Source organism: Ambystoma mexicanum, chromosome 2q, assembly GCF_040938575.1.
Source record: "Ambystoma mexicanum isolate Mex_15411 chromosome 2q, UKY_AmexF1_1, whole genome shotgun sequence".
Taxonomy (NCBI): domain Eukaryota; kingdom Metazoa; phylum Chordata; class Amphibia; order Caudata; family Ambystomatidae; genus Ambystoma; species Ambystoma mexicanum.
This window is the reverse complement of record NC_090924.1, coordinates 608,792,196-608,811,620: the sequence shown is the minus strand read 5'-3', so window position 1 is coordinate 608,811,620 and position 19,425 is coordinate 608,792,196. Positions and strand designations below refer to the sequence as shown.

Genomic DNA, 19,425 nt, shown 5'->3' with positions numbered 1-19,425 from the left:
GGTATCGCCATGGCCTGCCACCTACGCTAACACTATCCATTCTTATCTAACAGGAGAAATGCATATTTTTGTAGCCAATCACTGATTAGAAACCTGATGTCCTGGGCCCCACATCATCAGAAATCCGAACAGCATATCTGAAATGTCACCACTGTGCCAACGCTTGTCCTTTAAGGAAGGGAAGGATTTGAGTCTCAGACTGAGCTTTGGAGATGATCACTGTCGAACTCCACATTTTTCCATAAATGCTTTGTCATTGTATTCCACATGTAGTTTATTCGGAAAGCATTACAAACTTAATATCATGCTCGTACATACACTTCGTCAACCCAAGGACATATTTTTGAGTTTGCTGGTGTGCTTTGCTGCAGTCAGGAAATATGAAGATCACTGCTTCCTGATACCTCTGCTCCCCTGTCTCTCTGGCCAATCACAGGGAAGAATCCTCATCATCAGAGGCATCACTAGTGGGTGTGGGGGGGTGCGGGGGAGGATGGGTGGGCTATAGCCCCGGATCGTTTGGTTGTAGCCCTGGATAGAACCTCAGGGGATATAACCAATTTGTTTTGAGATGTTTTTATTGGCATTTATGGTTACATATAATTGCATCTTACATGTCCTTTCAATTTGCCGATGATCATAGCGCAATTACAACAGAGAACAAATAAACAACATCGTAACAACAACTTCTTCACATTTGCAGGTACATTTGTAGTGTTGTGTAGAGCGCTTGGTGAGGTACGTGTGACATCACATATCTTAGAGGGACAGTCATGGAGGCGGGAATATGAAGTTCCCCTGTCCGTCTTAACATTAGTGTCCTGTTGTAGCTTTTTCAGGTGTATCACATCTTATTCATGGAGGTTTGTCATCCGATGGGTGGAACATATCCCAGACCAGAGTTTTCCATGCTTCATACGCAGGACTTGCGTCGCCCCTGCCCTAGACACCCCATCTCCCCACACTTTGGTTTCCGCCTCCGCCCAGTGTTCTAGCTCTTTCAGCCACTTGTGCTCTGTGGGCCCGCTGGTGCTTGCCATGCCCTCGCTATGGACCTCTTGGCCAATATGCATGCCTTGTCCATGAATTCGACAACATGTCTGAGTTTGCTCATTCTTGGGTCCCAACAGACATTTTTTTGGCATCCAGCTATATCTTGTTATCCCAGCCCTTCTGCTAGCTTGTTCCACCCGGGCCCAAAAGTGTTGTACCTTCAAGCACCTCCAAAACATGTGCAGCATCCCTGCTTCTTCTGAGCCACACCAGGGGCATTTTGGACGTGCTTTGCTGCTGAAGCTAGCTATACTGCTCGGTGTCATATACGTTTGGTACAAGACATTCAGCTGTATTAGCCTGAACCTAGCATTCTTGGACACCTCCCGAGGGTACAGTAGTATCCTCTCTGACTCCTTATCAGTTATGTCAGCCCCCAGGTCTGCTTCCCACCTTTGTTTTAGTGCTTACTCTTCGGATTTGATCTGTCTAATAGGGGATACAACCAAAAGGCTAGCTAGCCCTGAGTCCTGACATTAGCATAGCCCCGGATCTTTTCCAGACCTAGCAACACCCCTGCTGATCATGATAAGTTAGTAATCTGGTACTAATTGATGTTGGGCCCACTGCATGCACCGGGCATGCCATATGCGGCCAATGAGCCTGCTCTACCAGAAACATTTGAGAGATATGCCATTTGTCTTGCAAGAAGGAACTTCACCAATGTTCCCATGCTTCCTGATGAATTGGCCTCCAGCTTCGCTTTGTGATCACGCCTCCATCATCAGTTCTTTGCATGGGCATCCTTAATTCCTGCATCCAGTTTCTCAATGGACATAGTAGCCAACTGGGAGTCCTTTTCCAGCATGGAGACTCGCTGACAAGCTTCATTGAGCCTCTTCTGGAGCCCTTCGAGCCTGGATTAATTGTGGTTGATGTTCAAAGTAGGTGCATCAAGTTGCACACTGATGTTTGCAATGGACATTTGAATCTTCGAAAATATACATTTGATTTTGCTACTTGCAATGGATCCCCCTGCATCACTCTGCTCCATAGTCACACTTTTTAACACCAGTTATATAGTATGCAACTCTCTCTGACCCTTGTTTGCTGGGATGTGCTTCTTAAAGAGGAGGCCCTCACTCAATGGTTGTGCATAGTCTCTCGCCTCCAGGTTATGATATGATATGATATTTTATTTATATCGCGCTCTTACACAGGTGTTTCAGAGCGCGACCAGGCAAAGGGAGGGGAAAAGGGGAGAAAACAAAAACAACTATCTTACTAGGCCCAGTGACATTGAGAACGTGCAAGTGCATGGGGAAGGGAAAAAGGGGGAAAGTGCATGGGGAAGGGAAAAAGGGGGAAAGTGCAGAGCATAGGAGAGAAACAAACTAAATAGTAAGTACATAAATAATTAAATAGAGTGTTAGCAGTGGTAGTGCCGCCTGTAAGCGGCAAAGGTGCTAGGTTAGTCAGATAGGGAGTATCTGATAAGTGCAGAAGAAGAGTGGGTGGGGAACTGTGTGGGTACAGACACAGGCCCCAGTGCAAGGGGTGGCCTGGAGGCAGTGCAGGGGGATGGCAGGGTGAGCAGGTACCTGGGCCCGAAGGGCAGAAGGTGGCCAGGTGCAGAGTGCCGAGGGAAAAAGGCAGATCAGCAGGGGAGAAGCGGGGCAAAGGCAGAAGCGAAGAGGAAGGTCTTGAGGAGCTTCCGGAACCGTAGATGGTTCTCCTCAAGTTTCAAGGTGACAGGGAGGCCGTTCCAAAGGGAGGCCCCGGCCGAAGACAGAGATCTACCTCCAGCTCGTTTCTTTGAAAAACGTCTGACCCTGAGGGAGTTAGAGGTAGAGGAGCGAAGGGCTCGAGAGGGGAGGTATTTTGGACCTAGGCCCCAGAAAGCCTCGTGGACAATGCAGGTTCTGCAAATAATACATTCCTTCATTTCCAGAAGCCTCTCCAGGATTAGGACACCACATCCAACTTCTGAAACTGCATCCTTTAGGCTGTTTCCAGGCAGTGTTGTTACCAGCCATTTTCCCAGCAGAAAACAGACAGGGAAACACGGTCTGCCATTAAACATGTACAGAGGATGACAGAGGTCTACATGCACATCATGGTTGATGCATGCATGAAAGAAGGTGTGCCAAACAATGCCGATGTCCAGGGTACAAGCCACTGTCCGCAAACCCACAATACCATGTAAGCCAAAGTAGAAATATGTCCTTGGTCTTTAGACCAGTCAGTGAGGCTAGAAGCAGCTCTATCCAAGCAGTGCTTTTCTGCATGTCTTTGTTTATCTCTTCATCATGCCTGGAGCCAGGGAACAGGCAGGACCCTCTCGGAACTCCTTCTACCTCAGGTACCACTACTTCTCACTTTTATAGGGGAGGGGAGTAAAGAAATGTGGATGCATGGGGCTAGCCAAAACCAGTTGATAATGGTCCCTGGGCGTGGATCAGTGATTGTGTCAGGTCAATTGCTCTGTAGAGTCAACATTCTGCTGGAAAAGCTCCATATATTTTTACCAGTCACATCATTGAAATGTGCTGCAAAATCCGGTGATCACGTAGTCTGACTCTTCAAAGAACACTTCACCATTCACTGAGGGTGCCAATCAAACCTGCGTTTCTTCTACGACTTCCGAGCTCCCGTCATCGCCCTCCCTCCCTCATCCCAGCAATGTCTTCTACCGCCTCAACCTAACAGTCCTCCCATGAGTGCTTCCTTTCTAGGTTCATGCCTTAGAAATCCTATGCATGCATACACACATAAATACAACAGTAGAGGCATGCCGTCTAGAAGCGTCAGCCTCCAGTAGCCAGTAAGTGAACACACAATGGTAACCTTCTAGCCACAATGGAAACAGTGATCTTACCATGGCCAGCATTCCTCCTCACTGTAAGCAATGTGTGCATCATGCCTCGCTTCACAAATCACAGATGGCCTGACCAGTTTAATAAAATAAAGGGTCTGGGAGCCCCTCTCCTGAGAACGAACATGGCCAAATAACCTGTTCTCTGGTAAGGTGCCCACTCAGGAGGGTCTACAGCCACGTTTTAGCTAACTTTACCTTTCACAGAGGAGGAATAAACCATTTGCATATCAGTCTGGTCCCACCCACTTGGGAAGTCCAGCACCGAAAAGCTAGGCAATTCTCTGAACAGACGTGGACCCTTGGCTCACTGTGCTTAGAGAGGCACAGCTCCACCTCACCGGTGAGAGCCCGACTAGGCCTATGCACGTGTCTGGGTTACTGTTGGTACTCTTGTTCAGAGGAGAATTGCCCTGCATTTTGGTGTTGGACTGCCCTTGTGGGTGGGACAAAGACTGCTATGCAAATGGATATTTCTCCTCTGTGAAAGTTAGAGTGAGCGTAGACCCTCACAAGTGGACACCTTTCCAGAAAACCGGTTATTTGGCTGTGTTCGTTCTCAGTAGAGGGGCTCCCAGACCCCGCTTTTTTTATTTTGACCAGTTTAATGTCACTGTCATTACACCAGTACAATAATCAAGTGTGGCTAATAAATTCCTTATTTGCACCATCTTCACTATAAGTGTATGAGCCTGAAAGCTCAAGGGCCAGACAGGGTTCCACTAGATCTGAATAAAGCTGAGATATGCACCTGGGCCTCAGTGTTGACCAATGTGTTTGAAGTAGTACTATCGTTCTTGGAAGTCCCTGCTTGGTGGAAAACAGCCCTAAGACAGCAAATTTATAAATGAAAAGTACGGGGTGGGGGCATTATGTCATATTACCCAATCTCATTGATCGATTCACATGCTATAATATTTGGCAATGTTATTCAGAAGAGACTATGGGACAGGCGAAGGATGATAGTACATGATCCCCCTGCCAACTGTGCTTGAAAAGGGGAAGAAATACATATGAATAGTGCCTCACATTCTGTCTATTAATGATCAAAAGTGTAAAGGTGAGGAAAGTGAAACCGTTTCTTACAGATATTGATTTAAGTATGGCCTTTGACACCATGTCCAGACCAATTGTGGCTTATTCTGAAGAACCATGGTGTGTATTCACCTTTTCTCGAATGTATGATGGATCCATATGCCGAAAACACTGCATCCTATTCACTGCATCGGTACTCAACCACGACTCCCCCGCCAAGCAAATGCCCATACCACAGGGTCACAAGTTGCTCACAAGTTTGCCTTCACACCCTTGACCACATCTGAAACTATCAAAATCATCAAAGGCTTAAAACCATCAAGATGCAAAGGCGATTCTTGTCCTGCTACCTTTATCAAAGAATGTGTCAATGAGCTGGCGCCTTTCATCACCACACTCATTAACAGCTCATTTGCCACTAACAAAGACCTGATGACTTAAAAGAAGGGCACTACCGTTACAAAAAATAAAAAACACTTTGGACCCTTACATTCCAACTAACTTCCGACCAGTCATCACAGTACCATTCTTACTAAAAAATCCTTGACTGTGTAGCTTATCTGCAGATTAAAAAATTCTTGGAATCTAACAAACCTTTAGGCTTGAGACAATCTGGTTTCCGTCCTGGCCATGGAACGGAGACTGCACTCTTGGATCTAAAAACAAAAATGGACCAGTTCAAGGATAAAGGGGACCTCTGCACCCTCCTGTTACTTTACCCATCCGCAGCATTTGATTTGGTCAACCACAAAATCCATTGCCACCATCTGGCAACAGCTGCACATTTCTCCCCTGAAGCTATCGAATGGATCAAATCATTTCTCTCCAATCGCATGATGAGGGTCTTCTCTGCATCGTCAGCAGCTCCCCAGCCCCAGTCTCATGTGGCGTACCCCAAGGCTCCTGCGTGTCACCCAAATATACAATGTATTCACAAAGCCCCTCTTCGATAAACCAGACAAATTGGGTGTCACGTATACTAATTATGAGGACGACACCCAAATACTTTTACCCATCACAGGAGACTCATATACTCTCAACAAAATCTACTTCACCATCCAGGCGTGAATGGCACAAAACGAGTTATGTCTCAACGATGAGAAAACAGAGTTAATCATAATTGGGAGAAAATACAAACTAAACACCTTGACACAGCTCTATAAATCCTTCAATATTGATGGCAATACCATTAATGTTGACAAGGTGATAAAACCTCAAGGGGTCTACATCAACTCTACACTCTCCTTAACAAGACAGGTCAGTGCCATTGTCTCATCTGCAGGTTACACCTCCAAACTAATCAGAGCCAGCAGACGTTATCTCACTGCAGACAATTGCATTACATTGGCTAGAGAGCTGATCCTTTCTAGGATGATTGATTACTGCAACACCCTCTTTGCAGGATCTAATACAAGAAACATTAGCAAACTCCAGGTTGTACAAAACAATGAAATTAGAGTAGCAGTGGATATACCGAAACACAAATACATCTCATCAACTAGGCGACAAATTCACCGGCCCCCTAGTCCAAGATAGAATTAAATTTAAAGTCCTTTCACTTACCCACAAATGCCTTTCAAACAACACACAGCATACCTTAGCAATCAAATAGTTAAAATCCATTTTAACAGACCTACTCAAGCTTCCTACTCCAATCTAATTACTACACTGAGATTTAGGAAACAGAAGGCTGGCGGATCCAGCTTCCCACTGATTGCGGCTAAACTGTGGAATACCCTGCCACCATCACTGAGGAATGACACATCCTTGTGGTCATTCCGCAAAGGCTTAAAAACTTTGCTTTTCAATTAAGACTCCCATTAACGGCCACTGGGTCAAGTTCAAAAAGCCTATATCTAACATAGGTTTCAACCGTCAGAAACAAACATCTCCTGTAGATTTCATAACAAGTCAGAGCCTGTAAAATGTGTGTAAATCAATGTACCTCTCACCCAAGTCTTCAATAACGTATGATTGTGTATGTTTATGCCTGATATGTACATAAGACCTGACTGTAACCCTCCTACTATGTGCCATAGCTGAATAAGATGAATTATATGTCTGTGACCAAATTCTTAAGCTTAAGCGCCTAGATACCTCTGGGTTAATAATGAGTAGCTTGAAGAGTTTACATCTTGTGACTGTGTGAGGCTCCACTTAAATAAAAAATTAAATTGGAATGCCTAGGTTGCTAAAGCAACTCTGAAAATGAAACAAGAACCAGGGGCAAAAGTGAGTGTTTGTAGGAGGGTTGGGAGTATTTCACTAAATGCATCGATGACAACTTATGAAGCCAAGGCAGTGCCACATGTATAATATCACAAATTATGGGGCTTACAAAAAATGGGAATGTTTTAATATTATTGAAAATTATTTCTTAAAAAATATATTGGGTGTGACGAAAGCAGTGTCCAACAATATAGTGCACAATGAAATTAATATGGATTCGACTGAGGACAAAATGCTGCCACATGGTGCAATGGCTTGGGTCCAGATCTGGCAGTCTGATGATCAAATGCTTGGTAGCGATAACGTGGATGGCTTTTGAACATTTGTGAAATATATAACATCAAATGCTTCCTAAATTTCAAAATTCTTTTTTTCCGAACAATTGGGAGGAGCATTTGGTTCTTAGACCCCAGTCCATGAAGAGGCATGATCATTTCTAAAAACTATTTTATATCAGATAGCGGGCATGCGAGATGGAGGCTGCCAGGAATATTTGACAGTAGGATCCTATTTGAAGACCTTCACCTTATCTAGATTTGGTTCCCACCTGTGTACTGAGGAGATGATTTACCTGATTCACATTTGATCTTAAGTGCTGTGTCCAGAGGGAGTAATGAGTGCATTCTCTGTCTTTGTGTGATTGCAGACTAGCTTTTCAATAATGTACACAACAGTGCGCATAGTTCTGACTCTGGTGCTGGTCACGGGGAAGGAGGTGGATAGTTCCTTTAATTTTAAACAGTTGTTGGTTGAACTATACAGAGGCTGTTTTTAATCTCGTGAATTTGTCAGATCAATCAAACCTATTCAAATTGGTGACATTCATGAGACGAGCATTAAGACAAAGATCATCTAGAATTGCTTAGTAACTGGGAGTAGTTTTTTGCATCATTAACACTTTAGTATCTGTGAACAAAATGATCATCAATTGGTTTATTGTATCATAGCTTACTCAATATTGTACAATCATTGAAACAACATATGCCCTTAGTTTATATATTGCTTGCACTTTTCTTATGGCCCTATGCCAGATTTACACACAGTATTTCCCTGCAATCCATGAAACTATTTTACTTTACTTGGGTTTCATGTATGTTTGTATCAGCTGGGCTGTTTTTAAGTGAATTTACTTTTAGGTTGTGACTGTGATTACATATATTATGTTCGTTCTTGTTTATTTTATGGATATTACATATCTGAAATAGAGCTGAAGTTGCTTGACAGAAGGTACAAACAACCAGCTGATACAACTAGTAAAATCTAAAAGAGCACTTCATTGTTTTGAAAGGTCTCTAGTCAGACTGCTTCTATGAGAGGTAGTGCAGTCTACAGTGGGGTATGATATGATATGATATATGTCATTTATAACGCGCCTGTACACAAATGTTTCTTGTATACAGCAGCCACACAGGGTAGGCAGTGGCTACCCCTAGCTATTCCTCAGTGACACGCCATTGGTCCATTGGGAAGTGCACCTGTTCATCCCATGCAGTTGGCATAACACAGCTCTCCAACTGATAAACGCTATCTAGATATCCCCATCCTGTTTCATCCATGGAATTTGCAAGTGCTTCATTTTAAAGATAGCAGCTTTCCTAAATATTGTGAATTGTGTAACCTTTCATGATCTAACAATCATTTGTCCTATAGAATCGAACAGTAGTAGGAATAACTTGAACCGCCATTTTCCTTTTTGTTCTCAGGATTGGCCGCCGCCCTGTCATTCTGATTTCTCTGCTGCTACAGCTGGCGTTTGGTGTTGGAGCTGCGTTTGTGGAAAACTTCTACGTCTACACCGCGCTGAGATGTGTGGTGGGCGCTGGTGTATCAGGAATTTTGATCAATAATCTTGTTCTCGGTAAACTGCGATGTCTTTGAATGTCTTTGATCCACTTTGGATGATTGTGCTATCATTATATTTCATGGTGGATCTTTAGTTATGTTGCAATGATCCGTGAACCACATTAGAACCACTCATGATATCCTTTTGCACTGTGGGAGCTTTGGACAGATTATGGTTCAGAGATCAGGGTGTTCCATGAGGCGGCTGCAGCTGTCTTGATTTGCTGTTTCTAGTGCATGAGGCTGCAGGCTCGGAGCATAGGAGCCCAACCCACAGTATGTTTTCCAGACAACCACACAAAATACATTTGAACACAGTGGGGCTGGTTCTCAAAAGTGTTATTGGCACAAAAGATGAGATGTTTTACCGCATCTTATCACTTGCACCTAAAAAAGTGCATCCCAATCGACAAGTGCATCGGAATGTGCACATCTTAGATGCATGCATTCAAATGTCCTTTTTCAATCCCTTCGCTCTTGAGGGGTGCATTTATGCCCATTTCATTGCACATCCTGAATCAAAATGTAAAGTGAGGAACACAATAGTACAATACACACATAACAATAAAGCCAATCCTACAAGAGGAACACACAATGACCTGGTCTCATGAACCCAAAATATAGATATAACAAATATATGCCATCAGTAATAAAATCACGTTAAGTGAGTAAAAGAAGAAAACGATCCCCACAAATGCCTTTACAATATGTTAGAATAACTACGGGGAAATTCACACCTTGGAAATCAACAACTCTCAAACAAACTCCCCAATCAATAATAAAAAAGGATCAGGAAAAAACAGAAAAAAGGTGCGGATTGCATGCTGCTGAGCAATGACGTCATGACTGCAAGCATAACTCTGTGGGGTCGCAGTATGACTACAGCACTAAAACACCCTAGATGCCCCACCCTAGTCTCCCTCCTTCACCTTGGTTAACTCTTTCCCCACCGCCCCCTTCTCTCCCTCCTTCAATCTCCCTTTTACCACAATACCTAATATGCTCTTTTGGACCCCATAGTAGTTTTACCACTTCAGTAAATTTAACTTACTTTTATTTCATACCTACCCTCCCATCATCGCTCCTCTCCCTGCCCACATACTCCCCACTTCCCCCTCTATCTCTACGTAGCAATTCTGATTGGAATTTCTTGTGCCTTGAAAGTATTTCCTTACTCACCCTAATTAAATGTCAATGATCTGAGCATCCTTTTATTTCATAGCTGTGACCAGAGGACTTTGGCACCTTGAAACACGTGTGTGATCTGGTGCCTGTATTTACGACACCAATAAAATAAAATATAAATAAATAAATATAGCCACCGCTGGACAAATAATAATCCAGACCAAAAAATGGCCTTATGATAAACCCAAAAAGTGTGCTGAAAAGAATAAACACATTGGGCCTCATTAAGAGTTAGGTGGTATTTTGGTGGTAAATCTGCAGGAATACCACTGAATGTAATTACTGTTACCACCACATGGTCTGGCAGATTTACTGCCGGATTACAAGTGGGGGTGGCGGTGTTAGTCCCCATTAATTTGGAGTCCATAAAACTCCATGGGGGATTTTGGCAGAATTACAGCTGTGGTAATTCCGCCAGTAGTAATTCTGCCAATTTTGTTGATTTTGCATGATGCTGGAGGTAAATCCCCCCTCCAGGGCCCAATTCATAGTATGGTGAGCGGGAAAAGTGGCAGTAATTCCTTTACCGCCACTTTTTTCCCACACCCCCATACTCGTAATGAGCCCATTATATTTACAATGACACAAACAAATTCAATCAAAGAAGTAGGAATACATAAGAAAATAATTAAGACAAAGTCCTATAACAAAATTGCCAAATAATATTGTAAAGAGTCAAGTAAATACAATATAACAGCAACAAACATAACAATAATTATGTGAAGTGAAACAAAATACAACGAGAAAAATATCGAAAAAATCACCATTACAATTATAGTAAGAGATAAATAATACAAAAGACTAAATGGGATCAGCAAATCCAAACAAAATGAACAAATCAGACACCAAACAAATCCGAATAAATTAATAGGAGGCAAATGGGTGCTCTAGAAAAACGTAATGGAGTAAAAAAATATAACAAACATAACTATAGGTCTATGAATGAAATACACTCGATGGATTGTAAACCGACCAGAAAATGTAGACATACATGTAAGAAAAAATGGTAGGCATTCAGATATAACACAAAAGGTTTTGTTGATCAATCAACACTCACAATCAGTTACAGAAATCCTGTCTAAGGGATGTTCAACAAAAAAGGAAATTACAAATTAAGGGAATAAGTGGTTAAACATTCAGATACATGACAACACGTTGTGTTCATCATTCAGTCCTCTGCAGTGCAATGCAGATAAAGGACCTGACTCTCGGAGATTACCACTGGAGCAAATTGGAGATTGACATGAGTATCTCTGATTTGCTCCTACTGCCCTACACTGGATTGAAAAAGCTAACCTTGGATCAAATCTGGAGATGCCTGGAGTCACATAACTGCAATAGCATCATTAAGGATTATGGTATCAAATGTTCCTGAGAGATTCACCAATCCAAGAGTACCTCGAGAGCTTAAACAAGGGGAAGGAATTCATCTTGTGATCTGGGAAAGTGTGTTTTACAACATATTGGACAGACTCAGTACATTTCTCAAAGGTACAGTACAGTTCACGTCTCTAACATTCTGTAACAAGTTGAATAGGTGTGATCATTTGATTTAACAGCTCTTAGAAGAGTAGAGGAATTTGGTACCTGGGGCATTTCCCCATGGCATGGCAGGACCAGGAGAAGACTCCTTAGAATGAAATAAAACCACAACGGTTATCTGAGACAGAGATAGCCTGGTTGGTCGATGTGTACATTCTGCAGACAGACCACTGAATTCTTCAAACTGGGGGATGAAAATCCTTCTTTACATATATTTGTGATGTAGGTGTGACCTTATTTGAAGCCCTTATTTCTTCCAATGCCTCTTCCAGTGTCTCTTCCAATACATGTTCCTATATCCATAACAATGCCAGTGTTTCTTCCGATTCATCTTCCGTTGCGCTGCCCATTGCCTCTTCCAATGTTTTTTGCAATGCCTCTTCTATTGTGTCTTCCAATGTATTTTCTAAAGTGCATTTCAATATTGCTCAAAATCGCTCTTTCAATGCTTCTTTTACTACCTCTTCATATATCTCTTTCATTGTCTTTCCCAATGCCCATTATCATGCATCTGCTATTGTCTCATTCACTTCTCTTACAATGTCCCTTCAATGTCTTCCCCAATGTGCCAGTTGCTGAATGGGTTGGAGTCTCCCAGAGGGCATATGCCACAATTATTTCCCATGTCTGCTACGCTGTTGGGCTGATGATTCTGGCTGGATTGGCTTATGGAATCCGCAACTGGAGGTTGTTGCAGTTGGTGGGATCTGTACCTGTGGCCTTGCTTTTCTTTTTCATTTGGTAAGCCAAAAATGCCATTGCAATCAATGTGAATAACCGATTTCTTTTGGAAATATGCTAAAAACCTAATTAATGTAACTGTTGAATAAATCATACTATTTTAAATATAGAGATCACCAATGGTTGGAGAGATTTTAGGCCAGTGGCAAGGTACTGTACCATTGTAGGTCGCACATATATGGCACACTGTGCAAAGGAAAGATATGAGAAGTCATCCACTGTGTCAGCCTCCACTCTGAGACTTTGATTCCCATGAACACAGATCGTCATTGGCACACATTGCTTTGCTGTACTGAGAGCTCTTCAGAGGGTCTGCAGAACTGCTTTGTTTAAGCTAGAGAGTTATGGGAAACTAGATGCAAAGAGAAACACATGATGACACACAAAAGATTTAACAGATGAGGTAATTATATCTTTGTCGCAGTCTATCAGTCTCTGGCTGCTATGAAAAAAATAGGACCCCAGAAAATGTTGCATTCGAGTTTCTGAACAATGTTGAGCTGCCACATTGCTTCACTTGGTGTGAGTGTTCATGTGTGTATGCACACACGAGCTTGCTGGTTGTTCCTTGATTATATTGATTTATTGAACCTAATGCTGCTGACAGCTTTACAGCCCTGCAGGTTATTGACGACATACAGAAAAGAACAATGATACCCAACGTATCAATGGTGTTGGCCTATTTTGTGTCCATGACATAGATATCGATACACTTTGGCCAGGCTGTCGTGGCCTTGATGGATATTGTGGAAATTCGCTGGCTATGTATAGAATGTTGCAAGCTCTTAAGATTCGATTGAGAAAGGGAGAATTTAGAGTTTATTCATCCACCTAAGCTCAAAAGTTAAGTTGACAACTTCTTTTGGTTTCAAAGTCACGCTGGAAAGCGAAATTAAGCAGATTGGTCGGGTCTAGTGTTCGCTAGGTCAGGCTTACATCTGAATTTTAAAAGAAGGTATTTTATTTGCTCTGTCACCCCTTCTGCAGTTCATTAACATTGCCAATCCGTCTTGGTCTGAGGCCTCGCTACCCGTTGGAAGGCATCAACTCTGGATGGTTGTGGAAGCACTCTGCCGTTAACAATCTGGAAGCTTAGATACTGCACTGAACTGCAGGCAAGATGGCACTTGTTGCAATTAGAAGTCAAGCTGGCCCCTCTTAATTGGGTAGAAACCGAATCAAGGTGGGGTACATGCTCCTCCCATTTTCCACTGTAAATCACTTTGTCATCGATGTATGTCCCTGCATAAAGATAGAAGGGGTCTAATACTTGATCCATTAGAAGTTGAAACGTTGCAGGTGCTCGTTGAAGCTCAATGAGTAGTATCATAAACTGGAAAAGCCATTCCGGAGTTGAGAACGCTGTTTTGGTCTTGGATTCTTCATCTATAGGGGGGTCTGCCAGTACCCCTTTGTGGGATCAAGAGTGGAGATGTATCCGGCCTACCCTAGCTGGTCTACCAACTCATCAATCTGAGGCATCGGATAAGTGTCAAATCGGGAGATTTCGTTAAGCTGGCAGAAGTCAATGCAAAATCATCAGGACTGATTGTGTTTTGGGACCAGGATAACTGGGACTGACCATGAACTGTGACATTGTTCTATAATGCCCAGTTCTAGCATCTTTTCCCGTTCTTCCCGAACAATAGTTTTCCTGGCTTCGGGTAGTTTATTGCTTAAGGTGGATTGTCCTTCCTGGAGTGGTGTGTATATGATAGACAACCCCTTTTATCCTACCAGGCTTTGATGAGAACACATCAGCATACCAGTGGATGAGCTGGGCGAGGTGTTGGTGTTGTTTGGTGCGTAACTCGTAGGGATAGAGACTCCACATGTTTTTGTTGGTAACTGTATTTATCTGGTGTTATTGGCATCTAGTAGTCAGAGTTGTGGACTGTTATTCTCCTTCCATGCTTCCAATTTATTAATATGATACAATGGGTAGGGTTTCCGTCTATTTGCCTGTTGCACTTTATGGTTAAGGCAGATACCTTCTCTGTGACAGTATATAATCCATGACATTGAGCCAGTAACTCATTATGGGAAGTCTGCAATAGTACCACTACCTGGTCACCAACTTGCATTGTGTGGAGGGTGGCCCCAGTTGTAAACATTTTCCTGTCGATCTAGGGCCTTCTGCATGTTTGAATTTAACAGATCCTGCACCTGTTCCATATGCTCCCACGTGTTTTGAATAAGAGGGTGGTCACTGTTTTGTCTTCCGTTAGTGCCTACACAATCTTCCTGAAGAATATCAAGGATGCCTTGTGGGTTCCGCCCACACTGAAGCTCGAAGGAAGTGAACCCCATTGAGGCCTGGAGGGTCTTTCTTATTGCCAACAGGGCCCAAGGGATGAGGTCATACCAATTCCATTAGTCCTTATCTACTACTTTCCGAAAGATGTGCTTTAAGGTTTGGTGATACCGTTCAACAAGGCCGTCTGTGTATGGTACTATGGCGTTTTGAGTGTTTTAATTTTCATCATTTCTTTGCTTTATGTCATTAGTTTGGACATGAAAAACGTCCCTTAATGCGTTAAAATTACAGCCGGGAAGCCGACTTGTGCGAAAAAGAGGATGATGACATTCAGTATGGCTTTAGTTGTATTATTCCGCATTGGGAAAGCTTCTCGATATCTGTTTGTATAGTCCACCAGGCCCAAGATATATCGGTGTCCTGATTAGGACGGTTCTAATGGAACAATACCCTCCATTGCAAGGTGATGTAATGGTATGGATATAATAGGTAGAGATTGCAGTTGGGCCTTTTGAACGTTGTCAGGAGAGGTTTTTTGATATATCAGGAGAAGGCATATAACTGCTTGGTCTCTGCGTACATCCCATGCCAATAGAATCGTCTGAGAATAGTTTGCAGAGTCTTTTCTAGTCCCAAATGTCTCAAAGTGATGTTAGAGTGTTCCAGTTCCAGGACACCTTTCCAGAAAGGCTGAGATACCAAAGGCTGGTGATGGTTAACACCATCCTCTTCCGGGTTCACGCTTACTCTGTATAGGAGCCTAATCCTTTCGATAAAGTGAGCAGTTCTTAGACTCGAAATCTCTTCTTCTGACACCAGAGTTTTCCAAACATGCTACAACAAAGGATTGCTTCTTTGGGCCACTGCAAATTCCATGGAAACTGGGTTCTCTTGATCGTTCAACCTTGGACATTCTCTTGTCGGTCTGTCATCTCTCTAAATTCGACTTCTGCTGGCTCTGTGGGATTTAAAGGTGAAACCTCCTTTATTTCCAGTAGACGTATAAACTCACAAATCAATTGAGCACTGGGTTGGCCTTTCTTTACTGTAACAGGAAGGATCACATGGTTCAATGGGATTGTCTTGATCTCACCTCGATAATCACGATCTATCACCCCAGCAGAGTATTTCTGGGTCAAGCCTGACTTCGGGCCACTTTTCCATGGGGGCGCCCTGGGAGCTCCAGCTTCAATCCAGTCTACACTACGAGTTGGCTTCAGGGTGGAATTGTCACCTCCTCATCCCCATATAGATCACATCCATTGGCCTCTGTAGGCCAGAGGGTGGGAAGTCTGGTGGTCCTTGTTGTTCTCTTGATCCGTAACCACGCTGATGCTCCAGTAACATTCTATGGGTATTTTTTTTAAGATAGACAGAATTGCTGTAGATTCTTAGAAAAGATCTTTTAGGGTCTATTGGGTTCTTTAGGGAAGTTGGCGCTAGGGCCGTCCCTCTCTCACTACTTCCCTTGGATTTCCCCCTCCCTAGCCCAGGCGTCCTTAATGAGGATGTCAGTCTCTATTGGATCAGGGACACCTCTCTGTCTTTCATCTACCTTGGTCTATTGGTGGTTTTCCTAAGGTGTTGGCTGATTCTCTCCCTACTGATCTTCAAACTATTCCTAACCTAGTCCCTCTTAGCGTTCTAAGGATGTTCTAAGGATGTTCTAAGGATGTTAAGGTTGGTGGCTTCTTCCGCGCTGCCCCACCGACTCGTCGTTCACAAACTTTATCACCTAACCCTTCCCTACCCTGGATCCTAAGATGTTCTCCACCTGCCGCATTTCTGTCCTCTGCTCTCACACTCTGCCTTTGTCACCTCCATGCTTAGATATTCTCATTTTCCTTACTCGTCTACTTCCAACTACTCCTGCCTCAACTACCACTCTACTTATGCCTCTACTACTACCTCTTTTCCTCCTCCTTACTACTACTGCACCTTCTACTCCCACTCGACCATTACCACTAATACTCTTGCTACCTCTCCCACTATCACTTTCACTACTATCACCCTCTAACACTCACTACCGCCCACTGCTTCCAACTGCCACTTCCTACTACCATTCTACTCCTCCCACAGCTGCTACTGCCTCCACTACCACTACTCCCAACTGCTACTACCTTCTACCACAACTCCCCCTATTCTGTCACTATTCCACTCACTCCTTATTTCCACTCACAAACACTCCACAGGCCCACTTCTCTCAAACACCACACTGCTTTTGAGAGCTCAAATGCCTCTTTGGACTTAACGCTGTGGCTTGACAGGAATTCAATCACTGCTCACATGGGTCCTGTGTCTGATTTGTCTGTGATTGAGCTCACCTGGTGTTTTCGCTGTACAGCTGGAGCTGGAGATGGAGTTCATTGTGTTGTCCGCCGGGTTGTAAAATCTTTCAGGTAAGGACGTGCCTGTCCTGAAGCTTCTGTTACAGGAAGATCCCAGGCAGAATGACCCCTCCATGAAACCGCCATGTGGTCAGAGAAAAAACCCTTCTGAGGAAACGAAAAAACCTGCAGATGCTCAAGGTTTCACAGCTGGATCCAAGGTTCAGGTAAGTAAGGACGGTGGCAAGCGAGCAGAATCGTGGAAGCAATTTTAGAGGCAGGAGGTCTAACAAGAAGGTAATAGGAGGAAGTAGGCAATTGTAGCAGAGTGACAAGGACTGACAAGGAATATACAAGAGGACTTATTAGAAGGAGGAATCGGAACAAGGATAAACGGGAAACAGGCAACGGGGAAGACTATCGTAGCGGTGAGACACGAGGACGCGATCTCTGTTTTTGCCATTAGAGACGCTGACACCGGAAGTGGAAATGGCGGCAGTGGGTCTTCTCGAAGGACTAGACTGCATAGACTACTCCAAAGGCACCATTTTGGAAAGTACTGTTGAAGGCAGTAGCCGCGGCGATAAGCACCGCGAAGACCAGAGTGACCACAGGTGCTTATCCCTGATACCTTTAAATTCCAACCATATGCCTCTACGCCCCTGCTGATTTTGTATCTATCCAATCAAACAAATGTGGTAGGGGTCTAAGGTCTCCTACTTTCAGCCATCTGGATAACCAGGACTCCAACGTGGGTCGTCGCAGTATGCAATCTCTATGCCATTGTCTCTAAGACCATATATGTTACCATATGAACTGTGCCATCTTCAGGCGAACTAGGCACCCACCTAAAAAGTATTGGAGCCCCATCAGGAACTCTGAAATTATCTAATTTTGAGAGTTGTTCCTATTTGACATGTCTGACCTCCAAGGGTGTAAGTCTTGTATGGTTACCTGGGCTTCCACCCATTGGGTCTATGAACTGAATGGGGAAATTCAGGCCCAGCGTATACCTTTCCCCATATCTCCAGAGTGGCAGAAGTGGTACCCTGCTCATGCTTCAGTCCAGCTGTGTGCCCCACTTTCCAGTGCATTACATCACTGCATTGTAGTCAGTGGTGTCCTGGGGCTGACAGGATGGTGCACCATTACACAGCAGAATTGTGAACCCTCACTTGTGCCTTATAGCTCCAGAGCAAGATGTACACGCACAGGGCTGTAGGAAGTGATATTGATATTGATATTTTATTTATATTGTGCTCATACACAAGTGTTTCAAAGCATGACCAAGCAAGGGAGGCGAACAGGGGAGAACAAAAACAACAATCTTACTAGGCCCAAGTACATTGAGAACGCGCAAGTGCATGGGAGAGTGGTTGCAGACCCATGGGAGGGTGCAATACAGAGACAGGAAATGTGTGTGTCTGGGGCACAACTTGTGGTGCTTTTGCTAGGGCTACTGGCATCTCCTGTGGTGGTCCTCAGCCCCTATCAGGTGAGCCCTGATAGACTTGATGCACCACACTGCCTAAGCAAGGGAATTTGAAAGCCTCTCACAGACACCAATAGTAATAATTAGACATAGGTTCAGAGTCACAGTGACCTCAGAATTCAAAACTATCACAGTACAACAATGAAGATTGCCTGTGCTAAACTGCACTGGTCAGCCTTGATTCTATTAAAGACAAGGAGGTGAGCATTATGCTTCACTTTCTTTATTGCCACCAGAACAGCAATTCAACTATTAAACATTTAAACTAACATATTTTCTGTTTGCAGAAATCAAAAAAGAAAATTCCTTCCAGTTTAAAGGTTTAACTTTCATATAAGAGGCTTCCCACTGATGAAACTTCAAGTCCCATGAGCCTCTCCTTTTCAGGTAGTCCAGAGGCAGCCCCTTTTCCACCAATCAGTGTGTGCCTACCCTATAAGAGTCCCCAATGCTAGGTTCTTTCCTCTTTCTTAGTGTATCAACCAATCCAACGTCAACTTTTAACCAACAATCCTCTGAATTCCACGTCGAGGTAACTCTGGTCTCTCGACTTGCAGCTTTATGGTCCAATGGGACAACTTGCTTCATCACGGCCGTATGTTGCTGGCGCCTGCACGTTGGTTTTTGCTCATCTCCTATGAGAGACAAATACATTATGAGGGTGGGAATGTGTACTGAGTTCCAAACAGAAGGCCCAAGATAAACACTATGCTCTTTAATAGCATTCTACAGGGTGGGATATAATGCTCGCCTCCTTGTCTTTAATAGAATCAAGACTGACCAGTGCAGTTTAGCACAGGCAATCTTCATTCTATGGCAAGACAGAGGCGAGCATTATGCTTGTTCAAAGCTCGCCACCACTCTATTAGTCATGTCTGACACTGGTCTAAAATAGAACGTTTTAAAC

At 43.6% G+C, this 19,425-nt stretch overlaps 1 protein-coding gene across 1 annotated transcript in view; it reads left to right on the top strand.

The window, feature by feature from the left end:
- LOC138569620 (solute carrier family 22 member 13-like) overlaps positions 1–19,425 on the top strand; it is a 371,351-nt gene that overhangs the window by 162,787 nt on the left and 189,139 nt on the right. Inside the window, exons 3-4 of the mRNA XM_069647751.1 lie at positions 8,836–8,990; positions 12,274–12,442. Of these exons, the coding sequence (XP_069503852.1) occupies positions 8,836–8,990; positions 12,274–12,442 (324 nt within the window). The remainder of the gene's footprint in view (positions 1–8,835; positions 8,991–12,273; positions 12,443–19,425) is intronic.